Source organism: Cyrtonyx montezumae, unplaced genomic scaffold (assembly GCF_038088225.1).
Source record: "Cyrtonyx montezumae isolate F1298 unplaced genomic scaffold, pur_monq_1.0 scaffold_0, whole genome shotgun sequence".
In the NCBI taxonomy this organism is placed as follows: Eukaryota; Metazoa; Chordata; class Aves; order Galliformes; family Odontophoridae; genus Cyrtonyx; species Cyrtonyx montezumae.
In genome coordinates, this window is record NW_027071824.1 from 15,141,286 (window position 1) to 15,158,053 (window position 16,768).

The window sequence follows — 16,768 nt, forward strand, 5'->3', positions numbered from 1 at the left end:
GCCTACCCAGGAAAAGATACCATGTAAGGAGGAACAGCACAGGGATTGTCAGCAGATACTTAAGGAAGATACTGCCCTTTTGCTAGCATATGTAAGTTATGTTGTTGGAGAAGCTTAGAGAAGAGTTCCTCAGCCTCATAGAGTGCCTTGTTACCTACATTTAGAGTGCAAAAGAGGAAGACTGCTTAGTCTATTACCTGACTAGTTAAGAGACATGCTTGCAAACACAGTGTTTGCAGCAGTGCACATCCACTCACCAGAAATGTGTCCCCCAATGGTCACAGCTTTCTGACTTGCTACTCTCACCTTGTTTCTCTGCCAGCTGGTCAGTATGGCAGGGAAAGTGTAACACGTCACGTCTAAAAGTGATATCTCAATGAAAGGTCTTAACTTTAAAGCTGACATAAGGTGATTTGAATGAGTTGATCGAGAGGTTTTCATAAAGGACTTTGGAATCACAAAATTGAATACTCACTTTTTTTTTTCTTCCACATTTAAGAGGTACATGTAGAGGGAAAGTACTTGCCCTTAATTAACTCTGTATCTGGAAGCTGTTGACAAGTACAGACCACACTAAAAGGGGTGGGTGAATCTGGGCACTTCGTTCCTTGGAGTCACTGCAGCTTCTGACATATTTGTTTTTAAGGGTCAAAGGACAACTGATTGCTTTTCTGAATGCTCTGACTCACGCTCCCCACACTGTGGTCACCAAATCCACATGTTCAAAGTAGTCATAAAACGACAGTCCTGTAAAATGCTGCTGCTTGTGATCTTTAATAGCTTTAGAAGCCAATTAGGTCTGAAGCAAGAGGGAAATGAGAAGCTTTTGTTTGTTCCTAACTCCACTCTTCCCCACACATTCATTACAAAGATCCTTTTAAAATTCACTTAGCAACACTGTAAATACCAGATTCGAACCAGTGAGACTGCTGTTTTAGCAAAGACACATGTGCTATTATTATCAAAAAAAGGTTAATTTGGTATTCTTTCTTCATTCCATCTGGAAGCAGTTCACAAATGTTTGCCAATCCCTTTAAGATAAACATAATGCGAAGCAAAGTTGAAGTACTGAAGAGTCATATGTTAATGCTATATGAATGGCCAAAGATGCAGAAAAGCATCTTAATATTTTTGACTAGCCAAATACCATTAAAAAAAAAAAAAAAGTATCTCACTAACTGGACGACGGTAAAGCTAGCAGCTTTTAGAGGAGGGATAGAACTGAAGTCTCTTTACTTGCATCTTACTTAATCCACATCTTCTAAATTGGATTGTTTCGTATGTTGTTTTTTGTCATCTTTTTGTCCCATTTCTCCTTTCATGTTCTGTTTATAAACAGGAAGAATAAATTTTTTTGTTTTCTATATCATAGGCTTTCACAAGGTAATGGAAGGGATCCACAAAGCCACTGAACTCGGCTACCGTCCTGTTAAGGTAAAGGGAGTGTTAATGTACTCTAAGTTTGTTGGTTTTTTTTACCATGATTTGTGATAAAAGTTGCAGCTCAAATGCTGAGGAATTTATCACCCCCCCCCCCCCCCCCCCCCCCCCCCCGTTCTCATCCTTGAACCAGATAATTTTTAGTAAGTCTGAAGCTCACATCAAGAGGTATCTGGGGAGATTCATATCTCCTTGTGCAGCTCAGGGTACAGTTCATACTGCCACAAAACATATTGATTGCCTAGCAGCAGGCTGCTGGGTGGTCCTACTCTGTACTTGCCTCCTCCTGCCCCCTGTATTGAGTTGGCACTTGTCTGACCCAGCTGTGAACTTGGCCAAGGGAGTTAACAGGCAGAAAACAACCCTGCAGAAAGACTTTTTTTTCCTGGTTTATCTTCTTCATCTGCTTATAGCAGACTCTGATGAGGGCCAGTGTTAGAAACAGGCAAAGGGAGTTCTTTGGAGGTTCAGGTAAATCAACTTAGCTGTAATATGAAACTTCACCCTAACTCAGCTTACAGTTTAGTTCTGTAGCAGTTGTTCACTTGTTTGTTTCACCAGTATTTTTGAAGGTCAAATAAGAAAAGTGGCTTAGGCTATAAAGCTCTGAAAAACATCAGCCAAAATTCAGACCCTCTGTCTGAGAACACTGTCCTGCATCAACAGCTCTTAATTCAGAGTCCTTCGCTAACTTAATTAGCGTAATTATTTAGCATGTTCTGCAACGAGATCATTTATATAAGCGTTAAAGAGAATTGTAAACAAAATGGAATGCTAGGGAACCGATAGAGAATGGTCACTAGCATGCCGTAACTCCACCCATCTGCTGCTTCACACAAATGATCAGCTACACCACTTCAGTCCTGCCAAATTCTGTACGTAGACTAGGACTACAAAACCCTCTCTAAGAGGTAAAGAGGTCATACTCTGCTCTCTAAGTTCAGGTGTCTGCTTTTCCTGCAGGTAAACTGTGTGGTGATGCGAGGTTTGAATGAGGATGAACTGCTGAACTTTGTGGATTTCACAAAGGATTTGCCCCTTGATGTGAGGTTCATAGAGTACATGCCCTTTGATGGTAACCATTCCTTCTTTGATATTTTTCCTGGTATACGGTGTGCCATGAATATATGTGAATCTGCTTGGGGTTATTTACTCCTTGGGCTTTTCTCCAGAAATTTTGGTGAGCTTTTCTGGGGAATTTTGAAATCCTTTTAAGTTATATTATTTTGTTTACACCTTACTTATCTTGTGGGGGTACACTGCTGAAAGATTACTAGCAGGATTTGTTGGTATTGAGATGCCTGTAAGCGAAAACTGAGATCTCTGGGAAAGTAGAGGTAGTTCTTCACTGAATAAAAAAAGAAAATCCACAGTCTACAGTTGTGCTGGTTTTGTTAATTTTAGGCAATAAATGGAACTTCAAGAAGATGGTGAGCTACAAAGAAATGCTTGACACGATTAAACAACGATGGCCTGAATTAGAGAAATTGCCCTGTGAAGCTTCCAGCACAGCCAAGGTGAGGATAGGTTGAGGACATATACAGCATATATATTATATATATATATATATACACCACTCCCCTTCACCCCACATGCCTACTAGCGTCACTTGCAAGTCAGCTACAGTGGCAAACATATAACAAGCTTGATTCATTTCCAGGAATGGAATAGAATAGGCTGCAACTCCTGAAAAAGCTGATTTTGCTTTTCTATCTTGTATAACATTAGAACCAGAGAAAAATCTGTGTTAAAGTGTCTTCTGGTCTTTGGGCACGTAGACTTTTAAAATGAGACCTCTAATATTGGCTTCTTTTTTCTCCTCTCCATTTCTTTAGAGTTACAAAGTGCCACATTTCCGGGGACAAATCAGCTTTATCACCTCCATGTCAGAGCACTTCTGCGGATCCTGTAATAGGCTGAGAATAACAGCAGATGGGAACCTAAAGGTTGGTAGCTGAAACATGATTCTCTTTGCTTTTGTGAACTTAAACTGGCATCAAAATACTTCCCTTAAAAGTAGCTACATTGAAAAGTAGAATGGAAAGATGCTTAGTTGGTACCAGCTAACTTCTAAATTATCAACCCTTGATTTTCTGCTGTGTGTATTGTTCAAGTTTCTTGGGCTGTTTGGAAAATGTCATAACACCTTTTTTGGTTTCTCTGTTTTGCTAACATAGTTAATTTCAGCTGTAAAACATCAGTTTCAAGGCCTATAAGTATAAACATTTATTTTAGTCTTTGATATAAGAGCATCTTAAACATATGACAAGCAGATGATTTCCCATTGAACTGAGAGGGGTGGAAAAATATCTAAGTAGGGGTTAGTACTTGGCTTTTGTATTCCACAAGGATCCTGTCCTGTTTCACCAACAATCTCCTTGGAAATCATCTTATTCAAGAACAGCCTGCATATTTACTCAGCAGCCGCAGAAAGGGGAGGAATAACTATTTCCTGCCATGTTGAAACTGGCAGTTTCTAGGGGAAAATTAAAAGTTTTCAATTAAAAATTGGCTCTTATACCTTGTCACCTAATATTGACAACAGCTGCACTGCTGTCTAATGTCAGATGACCGAGGTAGCCTGAAGGCCCAATTGGCTTAGATGTTATGAAGCTTCTCAGGCTGTCTATGCAAGTACATGGAAAAGAGAGAAAGAAAATAATCTCCATAAGCCTTGTATTTCTTCAATACACTAGACCTCTACAAAATGCTTTACTCTGAAGTTACTAAGAAATACTTGTAAAAGATGGCATGCAGAAATGATAGAACTGAACTTTAGCTATATGACAGAGAACAACAGAGCCCTAAGAAAAGAGCTAGAAGGATGATGAGCTGAGGTTTATATGGAAGTAGAAGTTAAGGAGACCACCTATCATATAAGCTATGAGAATTTACACTCAAAAGAAACGCTCCATTGCATAGTATTTGCAGATAGAAGGAAATTTGCCAACATGGAATCTGCTTAGCTAAAGGAGGAAAAAATGTAAATCTAATGAAAGCTTACTACCTATTTCTGGTAGTTTTGAGTGAGTATGTTTTCCTTTTTGAGGAAGTCAGGCTGGTGTTGTTCAGCAGGACTGCTAAAGGTAGCCATGCTTATCTGTGCATTGCTGTATCAGATTCCTGTCAACACTTTTCTTTTAACTCAAGCTCACTTCAACCAGATTTTATGTAAGGGGTTATTATGTCTTAAAGATAATAAATTGTATATACGAAAAAAGCATTTTTGACTCACTTTCTTAAAATAATTGAGTTGTCTCATGATGAGCTCAAAAAGCGATTACTAGACTGCCTCAGCACCCAAAAACACTCCTAAGCAACGGGAGAGTGATGTTAAGAGATTCATAATTCACATTTAAATTTCCAATTATATTGCCCCCTCTACCTTCCCCCCGTTCTTTTTTTTTTTTGCCTTCTACCTCTTAGAAGATGTTGTTGACCCATCATTGAGCAAAAATGTATAGGCTCTTGTTTAGTGTTCTGTACAGGAGAACGACTTATGGTTTTGATGCAGTCATACTTTACAAACTACAGAAGACACATCCATCCTGTTCTGTTTTACAACTGCAACTCTAATTAAAAATAGAATCCTCCAAGTAACTAATGGTTTTGCACAAGGATCAGCATAATCTTGTGTTCAGAATTACTCAGCATCTATAATCTGAATCCAGAAAAGGATGTGGTATGGTTGTTGGCTTTCACTAGTAAGCTGTTTGTGATGTATCCATGGTTTCCCTTCCCCATATCAGACTAGCAAAAGGGAGGAATACTTTAATAGCATTACTTGAAAACAATAGCTAAGTATTGTGCTCACCTGCTAGCTTAACTCTTCCAATTGGAACTGAGTTACATATCTGATATCCTACAAAACCACCATTTTACATTTTCAAGTGGCAGTTACACTTAGTCATACTAATGGTGAAATGTTTGTTTTATGAGTTTAGCTCACGCTGGTCTTAGCTACAAATAATCATTAGGGTATGACTTCCCATAAAGCTGACCACAGAGAACTGCTTTGGCTCATGGCCTGACTGGTAAGATAACCATTATAAACACTTTGTACTGTCACCTTCAGAGACTGACAGAGCTATAGAAGTCCATGTAATAAGACTGTGTTGTCTTGAGGCATCAGCTGTTCAGCTGACTTTCCTCTTCACATAAATCTATCATTGACCCAAGCCTTGTCCATTTTAGGAGGACCACTTATTTTAATCTTTTCCACATCTTTTCTTTTGTTTCCTTGGGTTGATTGCAGGTGTGCCTGTTTGGGAGTTCAGAAGTGTCCTTGAGAGATCACTTACGATCAGGTGCCTCAGAGGAAGAGCTGGTTCAAATCATTGGAGCAGCAGTGAGCAGAAAAAAGAAACAGCATGCTGGTATGTTTGTCATACTGGAGAAATAACAGCAGTGACTAGGTAGGCAGTGTTATTTTGTTGCAATGGGACGCATTAACTTGACAGAAAAGGGGAAGGAAAAGGTTCTCAAATGAAGCTGCATTAGTTAAAGAAATAATTTTCCTCATCTGCTAAGAGCATTTTCTGATATAAACTTTTGTCATTTACTGGTCCTACAGTTACTCCAAAATATGAATATCAGTTTAGAATTTCCTAGTCCTTCGTAAGACCTGGAACTCTGACTGCCTAGCAGCTTGTCAGACTGCCTTTTGTCTTCAAAGGGGTGCAAGTACTATTGCTAATGATGACAACAGCAAAGCGTAAAGCTAATCAGTGGAGTTGTTCCAGATCCCTTTTTTCCCAGGAAATTAGTTTGCTGTAAAATAAGCACTAAAGCTAAGTTGAGCCAAGCCATTAGAACAGCTAATTCATTAACATGTTTCTAGAAGTGAAAAGTCTTTTTTGCAAAAATATGTTACCAATCTAATTCTCTGGATAAGGTAATGATGCAAAGTCCATGATGATACACTCATATCTGTATACTGTATTAGTCTTCTCTTAATTTACATTGTCATTAACTATATGTAAGGCAAATCTGAGACTCAGCACGTTGTGGTAATCTGACCAGTCGTGAGAATGCTGACCTTTTGCATATTAACTGCCTTCATGAATAATTACCTTTGGAATGGAATAATTACCTTTATATTGGCCCTCTTGTTCTCTTGCAGGTTCTACCTGTTTACTAACAGTTGGTTACACTTCAAATAGATTTAAAAAGAAGCTTGTAATTCTGATCCATAGGCTTCCTTGCAAAAGTGACCAAGCTCTGACCAAGATAAAATAGCACCTTGTAAACCTAAGGATAGGAATTCCTTTTCTTATAGACTACTCATTTTTGAGTTTCTGATATGGGAAAGCAAGGAGTGTGTTTTTCCAGCTATTAAAAGAATTTCTGCCATCAACAACATTTACCTGACACTTTCTTCTTCTGACTCGTGTTAATCTCAGGACTATCCTTGAGCATTTAGAAGATTAGACTTCTTTGAACTGGAACACTGTTCATAACTTACCCCTAGAACTAATACAGTTCAATGTCATTGTTAAGAAATAAGATTGTCCCAACTTATTTTAATTCTGTACTAGGCAGACTGTAATTCAAATTACAGAAGGTTTAGCTTCTACAGTATTACAGATACACAGCAGCTGGGTGCTTGAAGACTACAGCAGCCATTTTATTTTTTTAATATAATGCTAGATTCCTCCTCCCCCAGCTCCCTCGATCTTTATTGAGCTTTGGTTTTCCTAGCATGCAGGTTGCACTTCGAAGAGCAGAAAACTAAATATATATGAACCAGATGCATGACTTAAAACCTAAAAAGCTAGGATTTTTATGTGTTCCTTATTTTACTTCTAGGCATGTTTAACATTTCCCAGATGAAAAACCGTCCAATGATCCTGATTGGTGGGTGACAAATCAGTACGTAATATACATACCATGATTTTGTTTGGTTTATGTCTTGGGAGCAGAATGGTCTGGGCTTTTATTTTGAACTTGCATACAATTCTGGTTTAGGTAGAGAAACAGGTTTCTTAGTTTTAAACATAACTAGATTTTAAGCCAAATTTGAAAAGAAGGAAAGGCATTACGTCCCCATCCTCTCTCTGATTGACTATACTATTTCTATTTTCTCTAATTTTGAAAGTCATTACATTTTCCAAAGGGATCACTAGCTTTCTCTTGCCTGTCTGCTTTCTTTGTACCTAACAATGATAGAATATATATATTTCTAATAGTATACAAACTGATCAGGTGGTTTAGGAATGAGATTTACAAAATTTACCAAGTTGCAAGAGAAGCATAAAGGATGTTGGACTTCTTTTTAATATTGAACTTATATAAAAGCAATGAGATGACATAGGCAAGGCTTCTCAGGTCCCTAATTCTTTGCTTTGGAATCTGGAACTTGCAGTTTTATTGTTTTTAAATACCTTCTTAATGTTGCAGAGTCTCAAAGCATAACCATTTAAACTTCACTCCCTGGTTTCTCACCAGTCCTATGGGCAACAGCTTTTGTTTCTATTAGGTTTGTTGAAAATATATTTGCTAACTTTCCATTATTATTGATGTGCTGTCTATGGATGATGAGACACCACTGAGGATTCTCTTACAGATTTTTCACATACGTGGTATTGTCTCTTCCATGCTAATACTTCCTTGTTTTGTAGAATGGGAAATACTTGTCATTGGTCCTTGGAAGCAGTGAAATTGCTTCTGATAAGCTCTTTACAGTGCCAGGCAAAGTGTCGTTAGGAATATCAATAATCATGTATAAAAAATAAAAGTTGACTCACCCAACCAGTGAAGAGAGTCTCTAGCTATAGAGCACTCATAAGTTCATAAGGTTGGAAAGGACCTATAAGATCATCTAGTCCAACCATCCTCCTATCACTATCTCTACCCAACTACTAAATTACTCCTTCTCAGGAAGAGGCCTTCATCCAGGAGATGTTCTCTCTTTGGAGGCTAGCCCTTAAATGAGCCCAGGGACCCAGGGTCATATGGGAAGCACAGTTGTATTGCTTGCACCTGTGCCCCCTGGGCCAATCACCTCCTTCATGAGGTGCTCAATATCATCAGTTCAGGCTGTGATGTAACAGTTCCCTTACACTAGTCTCCTTCAAAAGATTAAGTGATTGTGAGAGTTAGCACTGCAACATTTGTTGGATATTATTCTTTTGTGTCTTATCAGTCAAGGGGAAAATTATAGCAGGGCTGGAAGAGAGCAGACCAGTAAACTTTCATTCACCCACTGATGCTGGGCAGCTTGAAGTACAGCTTTTAAAGCAAGTTCCCTTTCGGAGAAGGGTAACATGCATTAACTTGCAGGCTTTGCTACAAGTGATGCAGTAACAGCTGTGATTTTACTGCTGTTGCCTCTGTTGAAAAATACATTCTTCAGAAGTCTCTTAATACTCTTACTGTTTTTACTGGGAATATTTTTTCCTTGCAGAGCCATCTTTTTCAGTGTTGAGTTTTGGAGTGGATGGCCTTGTTTGTTGCAAGACCATCTAGCTAAGTTTGCTTTTGCTCTTTTGTATTTGGCTACTGCCACATTGTGTTTCAGGCAAAGGGCAAAGAAGAACTATTGTCTGAAGCGTGCACTCAACTTGTTACAGGAGGAAAATATTTTTTGTTAAAAGACATTTAGCTACACAGAGATCGGAGCTATCTTAATTCCTTTTGCAAAGTACTCTCACATTGTCTCACACAGAGTAAAAGAGAGAAAGCCTGTCCAGGGCCTCCCCAAGCTCTTCTATGTCCCTTTAATAATAACTGCTGTCAGTATCTTCATCAGAGGTACAGGGTCCATAACTGGAGATGCGTGGAGTCAGTCTCACAGTTGGCATGTGGAGAACTGCATTTTGATTGACTAGAATTAATTTAATGAATGCTGTGGAAGTCACTGAGTGGTTTTGCTAGTCCTAGTACGACAAACTGGCTTCTCCCCTGCACTGCAATTGTCTGAGTCTTTGCTGTAATATAGATAGTATGCTATTCCCCTTGCTAGAACACTCCTTATGGTAGAAGTTGTTCTCCTTACAGGTTCACTTTGGTTGTGGACAGTTATTTTTGCTTTTAAGCATCTCCTAGCTTCTTTCTTTTCCCCCCATCACCATACTGGCTAGAAGCTAACTCAGTTAACTTCCAGGTGTATTAGTAGAGTTAAAAAGAGAAATAGTTTGTCAGATAGATTCAGTTGTGCTATAGAAAACCATTATCCATTTTTCATATTTGTTTGAGCAGCGTGTGAATGCAGATGACTAAACAAAGGCAAAACAAAGATATTTGCATGCATTGCTGTCTGTTGCTATATTTTTACTTCCCACTTTACTTGAACTAACAGTACTTTCCTTTCCCCCCTACCTACTGCCACAAAATTGTGCTTATCTGCCTTTACACTTGTCTGCCTTTGCAGTCCAGATTCTCTTGGAGACAAGGCACTGCAGGGGATTAACTTGAATTAACGTAATCAGGAGAACCATGGGAATAATTTGAATCTCTGGATTTTTGAAGGCACATTCACATTATACAGCAGGGGCTAAAGAGGAGAAAGAAAAAATTACTAGGCACGATTTTTTGTGTTCTTCTAAAGCAGAGCATTGTTGGATTAAAAACAGTTGTGCCCACTTAAACCCATTCCTCTGAGGGTAAAAGCATTACTAGTAAAGTTGTAAGAATAGTAATTTTAGTGGATAAGCCATCAGATGTGGATCTGAAAGGGCCTTTGCTCAAATTCAGAGTAATACTGAGATTATATTTAAAATATATGATCTGTGGTTGATTAAACCTCAGTAATGGGCACTTTACAATCAATAGTTGGAAAGTATTCTAGATTAGAATGGTGCTAAATACATCAGTCTCTTGTTACAGCAGAGGCTGGGACTAATAAGGAGGAGGTGTCCTTTTTAAAACAACAGCAAGCTGAGGAACACAGTTAGAGCATTATCCATCCTGTTATTGTAGTGTGGACAGTTCAAGGCAGTATCTGTGTGTCTGGGCAGTAAAAGTAACTCAGCAAGGTGCTCTGGGTTTCTCACTCAAGAAAAGGAGCTCTAGGAGAAGTGTGGTAATCAGTGAGGCTGTTAAAAAAGGACTTAGCCACTTACCTCCATACTGCTTTCACTATACTTAATACAAATCTCTTCTTTTATATGAAAAAGACTCCTCCTGTCTTGACACTTGGCATTAATCCTTCTGCAAATGCCAAAACCAAGGGATTAAATGTGAAAGGGGCAGAACAGCTTATTACCTCTCTGCCAGGTGGGAGCTACGCCAGCTCAACTTGGAACATAGCTCTTAGTAAATTTAAAATCCATCTATGAGAGGAGCACGATTTTTTCCAGTGCTTAAACTTCAGCTGTCATTAATGTGGTAAGAGATGGCAGTAATAAGGAAGGTTCCCATTGCAGAGCCACCCTGCATGCTGGAGACAGTGCTATTGCAGATGGTGCTTCTGGTCCTTGCTGTCCTCAAGTGCTGGCATGACCCTTCTCTGCAGGAGATGAAAACAGGAAAAGTGCAGCTGCCTGTGTTAGGAGAAGGCATTTGCAAAAGAGAAGCTGAGAATCTGAATGAAAGAATTCTTTTTTACTTATCCTGCCAAGCTTTCAAAAGAATATTGGAGCTGAGAGAGTCTCAAATGGGTGCTGAGATGCTGTGACTTGCTCATCTTTAGGCCTGCTGTTCTTGTAAGCTTTCTTGGCTGCTAATTCTCAGTAATTTTTAAAAGCAAGTTGTTTCCTCTTGTCAGACTTCTAAATAAGCATTTTAAGTCCTGGGGTTTGTGTTAACAAACCAACAGATGCTGGTGTATGGGTGAGGGGAAGACAAAGCTTGAAGAGGAAAACGCAGGGTTCTTAAGGTTTTTATAATACAGAAGGTCCCAGAAAAGGCACCAACAGTGTTCTTGGCTAACGCAGGCTTAGATTAGCTTTCTGATTAGTAAGACATATCCTCATGTTATTTTCTCTTCTTTTTCAGAACCTGCATTGATGTCATTCCCTCTGCACCAAAATGCCCTACAGAATCCTCCATATTCAAAACAGTGGGGCCACACATTTAGCCATTGGCTGACTTTGAGAGCAAGTTTATCCAAGCAAATGGGAAAAGCATTAATAAGAAATAAACTTAGAAAACAGCTTATCCTACCAGGATTTCACCCAGAGCAACAGTGGTACCTAAGAACAAGAATTCTACAAACTCAGCTGAGAGGCTTCTGTGTCTTCCAAAAGGACTCGAGCTCTGCATCTGACACAAAGTGCCTTGAGGCTTCTCCTGTTGGCCAAGTTTCTGTGGACAGTCAGTTCAAAAAGGCAAGTCCAGGATCTGAATTGTCTAACAGGAATTCGGGATCTTGCACTAAGGCCCATCGTGCTTCTGATACCTTGACTCATACAGATGAGGAAGGACGGGCCACAATGGTGGACGTTGGAGGGAAACCAGAGTCCAGAAGAAGTGCTGTTGCTGTTGCTATTGTTCGCCTGGGTGAGAAGGCATTTGGGATGGTGAGGCAGAACCAAATGAAGAAAGGGGATGTGCTGGCAGTAGCACAGATTGCAGGAATTCAGGGAGCTAAACTGACCAGCCAGTTGATCCCTTTGTGTCACAACATCCCTCTCAGCCACGTGGAGGTGTCCCTGAGGCTAGATGAGGCCAGATGTGCAGTGGTGATTCACTGCTCCTGCCAGACCTGGGGGAAGACAGGTGTGGAGATGGAAGCTCTGACAGCTGCCAGCCTGGCTGCCCTGACTGTGTATGACATGTGCAAAGCAGTCACACATGACATTGTGATTGAGGAGGTGAAGTTGCTTAGTAAGACAGGCGGGCAGAGAGGAGACTTCTCTAGAGTCTAGATCATATCCAGATACTTCCAGCCCTCTAGATAACCACTGCTAGAACACAGCCTCTTACAGAACAGCATCTGCTCAGCTGTAGTAAGCTCAGAGACCTCAGTAGGTGTATACTGTAAAACTCTCATTTTGCCTTACCCTGTCAATTACTTCTGAATGAACAGAGGACCCACTTAGCCAACTGTTGAGTAAGCAGGTTTTTTAGAGGACAGAGCCAGTAGTTTCATTTTAGTATCCTCACCATGAGGTTGAGCAAAGATTCCTAGTTATAGTACATAAGGTTTCTTTTTCTTCTTGCTGTGAAATATTCACAGCTGCTGTCATCACACCATGCAACTGTGAGCTCTGGAAATGAAACAAGTGTTGAAAGTACTGTTATTTGACAACTATTCTTAAGTCAAGGATTAGGATTTCAGAACTGTTTCTGCCTGTCTGTGCCCCCCATCCCCTCAGACGAGGTTAGATGGTGACAAGGAGAAGAAAACAGCTCTGGTAATTTATCATACATCAGAGATTATAGTTGTGGAACAGTCAGGGTCAGAAGGGTAGCTCCTGTCCCTTCCTTTTCAGTGCTACTGCTTTCCTTTCCCCACGTGGGAAATATCCACCTCTGTTTCAAAACAAAAGGAGGTTGCAGCTGCCCAGCTCTCTCTACCTTGAAGACCATGAAATGTGGTAGAACGCAGGGATTCTGGTGTTGGAAGAATTATTTTGCTGATCTGAAAGGTAACTTTTGTGATGTTAGAAGCACGTTCCAGCATTTTGACCTTGGTACTCAAATACATTAAGGCACTGAGTCTGCATGCATGTCTGCATTAAGGGTTTAATTATGCTATGCATGGAAGTAGGTTTCAACTCTCCCTAACTTTAGCAAAAACTGTTACATCAAGCCCCAGAAATCCACACTTTTTTAATCTTACAGTGCAGCTTCTAGTAAGCAGCAAGCTGCACGGTCCTGACAGGTGAAAACCTGTAAGTCCAGCAGCCACTTACCTGGGGGAGTGGGATTGTTCTTGCTGGAGTGTTTTCCTGCATTCTTCTCTAACTTGCTTTCATGAAGCCTTCAAGTATTCAAGTGGTCCCACGTAAGTTGCCAGAAGTGGATTGCCATGTAGCTCTGACTAGCTTTGATTAGTGAATATTCTAGAAAAGAAATTAATCAGCATTCTTTTTTTCCATACTGGTAGATCCCTTTTCAACTTTAATTTATATGCTCTGAAGACGTTTTCAACTCAGTTTACTTGTTTTCTAGTACTTACGGCTAATGTGAAGCTCCATGTGATTCAGGGTGCTCCCTCTCAATACGCACAGAGAGTTGAAGACAGCTCTAAGTTAAGGAGGCTACTGGGTAAATTGTCTTAAACTTTGCAAGCCATTGCTTCTCACGGAATGAGCTCAAACTGTGAGCATCAGTAAAGCACACAGCACAGTCACGCACACTCTGCTCCTTTGAAGTAAGCACAAGTCTAATATGAGGAATCAGTAGGAGATGCCACAAATGTATTTGCCTGTACATTACGGATCTCATACAGTAGGTAATGCAGAAAGCACTTTTTCCATTGCAGGTGAATTAGATTCTTTTATTCATTATCATTGAGGTCAGGCACACATAACAAGTACAGCTACTGCTGAGAAAGCTTAGAAACACAGGAGGACCCTGCAGAGCTTGATGAACAGATGCTCAGCACTACAAATATTTGGATGCCTGCATTCACTGCTAGAATCAGGAGTATATCAATATCACTGAACTATCTGTAAATCAATAGTAAGTCGACTTAATATTGCACAGGAGACAGTAATGAGTTCTCACTCAAGCACCTTCCCCAGATGGGCACTAAGAATTCCAGCTGAACCTGCAACCATGAGAGACCATGTTCATCTGTGGAAATGCTGTGCACATCATCTCCCCTAGTTCAGCTTAGAAACAAATCCCCTGGAAAAGGCAGCATGTCTGTAACCTGCTGAGTTAGCTGACTTACACAAGCACTTAACTCCCACCCCCATGCACAGCACATGCTGCCCTCCCTGCCTTCACCCAGTCTTGAAAAGTTGAAAGAAACTAGACATAGTAGTAAAAAAATAATGCTCTGGGGCATACGATTCTTTGGCTTCTGAAAAGTTTGCTGTCATGCTGTAGAGCTCACAGAAAAGACTTACTTAAGGTCATAGCAGGGACTACAGAGCACACGCACATCTTACTGTTCACGCACATCTCACTACATACTTCCTTGTGTTGAGAGTGACTAGAAACTTTGGGAAACTGACTTTGGTGCCATTTTATGCTCATGTTCTGTTGTCAAGTGTTGAAACTATGCACATTTATAGATGATGAAACACACATTTTGACAGAACGTTTTGCAAGAGAAATGAGCTGGTATGTTTCAGTGGTGCTGGGTGGGCAGTGGTATAAAGTGATGAATACTTTTTGAAGGCTTGCATTTTTTGTCCACCGTTTTTAATAAATGCTCCTTGTACTTGTTTCACATTGTTTGAATATATTTTTTTTCTCTTCCCTCATTCAAAAGAATGCTTGTTTTTTAGTCCTCAGCTTCTATAAGTAGTTAATTCAGGATGAGCAACAAGACAGAAGTTACTGTAATCAGTCAGCAATTAGGAAGAGATCAGTCAGGATAACATTCCTGCAAGGAAGCTGCTCTTTCTTTTTTTTGCTGTTGAGCGAAACTCAGCTCCATCTGGCTATTCTTAAATAGAATGATCTTGTAGGCTTAGCAGCATAATTTATCATTTCATCTTTAATCCTGCTGTCTCCCACTTCCCTGATCACATGCCAGTGGATGTATACAACTTAGCACTGCTCTGTGCTGCAGAGTCACGTAAGGAAGGAGCACCTCGCCCATTCTCCCCCATAGCCTAAGTGGCCACGCAATGAAATGAATGCCCACAGAACTGCCTGTACACAAGTCCAACCCACCTCAACAGTGAAGGTCACAAGGGAGGGGCCCTTTCTGATCCAGCTGAGTTTCCAGGAGAGATCTCACCTTGTTTGCCATCTGGAAGGCCTGTAGGAAGTGGAATTGGTGGAGCAGCTTGCTGTAACTTAATACTCAGTGCAGCCCCATAGGAAGCCAACAGCAGGCACACTGTGTGAGAGCTGAGACTACAGCACAACATACATCCAGTTTGCATCCAGTTTCTGATTCCAGATTAGGAACAAAGGTCCTAGATTTTTGACAGTTTAAAATGGTGTAAAGCAATGAGCCTACCACAAGATACCATAAGAGCAAGTCATGCCACTAACGCTTTACACACCAAACACAACTGGAACACAAAGCAGGTGTTGCTTGCCCTTACAACACATCTTTTATCCTCTCCTGGAAACTCATTTGTCCCAGCTAATTTCCCATCTGTGTTTTATTGTCTCTTCCCTGCCAATCCAGCCTGTGTCTTTTGTGGCAGGCGAGCTTCTTTCCTTCCTGGCCACATCCTGAGGCCAGTCACCCCACCCTTAGACTGCCCTGGAAAAGTTTGGATGCAAAGTACTAAAGGAGAAGCCAGCAAAAGCTAGAGCCCTAAGTAAAATAGGGACCTGTTTCAGAATGGGAATCACATAAAACCAGACCCTAAAAGCAACAACAGCTGAACACTAAAACTGGGAAGAAAATTTTAGCTATTCTAAGCCACTGGTGACCTGCAGCGAGTCTCCCTAAGTCACTGAGGTTACTCAGTTTCACATGGGATTTGAGTGAACAGAATCCAGTCCTCTGTCCCACCCCTCCTTGCCCCACAGCTGGCAGCTCCTAGCTGGCTCAGCAACAGCTAGGCATGCATGTAACAGCTTAAAAATGGCTGTAACACGGTGTGTGCTTTGGCCAGGACACAGGACTGCTAATTAGTTAAATGAAAACATAGTTTACCTCCCTCCACTTTTGACAGCCTCGTTCCAAGAGCAGCTTAGAAATTAAGCAAATGTGAAAACGGGAGTTGCTGGGTGCAGTGGGCTGACTAAGCTTTTTTTTTTGGGAGACTTCAGGACAAAGCCTCAACGTAGGTCTCAAAATCAAGTGATCTGAGGAGCATTATAAAAAGCTATGATGATGGCAAACCCCATGATGTGCCTGGCACACTCCCTGGAAAGACACAGGGTGGAGTGGCTGAAGCCTTCTTCACAAGCTGGGCCTGAAGAGCTTTGGGTGAACTCAGTGCACCCTGTCATAATAAGAGCAGATTTTCATTTTGGTCACTGCAAGTCTATAGCTAAGGCACAAATCCAGCTAGCTTCACCTTCTGTGCCACCAGTGTTGTGTTTAGAAAGCCTTCAGTTTAGCACCTCTATTTTTGAGCTCATCCTATTTGCTCCTTTGATGAGAAGAAAGCTCCCAAAATAGCAGAGGTTAAGTATGGCCGAGTGGAAGCTTAAGGGCCAGGTGCCCCAAGAAGCTGCTGAGACTTGCTCTGAGCAGAGCTGTGTGACAACCCAGGCGTTGCTCAGCTTCATAATCACAGCCTGACTGCAATGGCAGGGCCATCATCAAGATTTTGGAGATCCTGCTCAAAACCAGAAA

The 16,768-nt window shown here is 40.7% G+C and overlaps 1 protein-coding gene across 3 annotated transcripts in view; it reads left to right on the forward strand.

Moving 5' to 3' along the window:
- MOCS1 (molybdenum cofactor synthesis 1) overlaps positions 1-14,728 on the forward strand; it is a 30,597-nt gene extending 15,869 nt beyond the window's left edge. The window contains exons 5-11 of one of the 3 annotated variants that reach the window (XM_065755261.1): positions 1,373-1,434; positions 2,404-2,515; positions 2,845-2,957; positions 3,276-3,386; positions 5,696-5,816; positions 7,249-7,311; positions 11,377-11,465. In XM_065755261.1, the coding sequence (XP_065611333.1) occupies positions 1,373-1,434; positions 2,404-2,515; positions 2,845-2,957; positions 3,276-3,386; positions 5,696-5,816; positions 7,249-7,304 (575 nt within the window). In that variant the 3' untranslated portion in view covers positions 7,305-7,311; positions 11,377-11,465. Of the gene's footprint in view, positions 1-1,372; positions 1,435-2,403; positions 2,516-2,844; positions 2,958-3,275; positions 3,387-5,695; positions 5,817-7,248; positions 7,312-11,376 lie in introns of all 3 variants that reach the window. The other 2 variants (XM_065755244.1, XM_065755251.1) reach the window with 2 other exon arrangements.
- Positions 14,729-16,768: the final 2,040 nt, after the last annotated feature.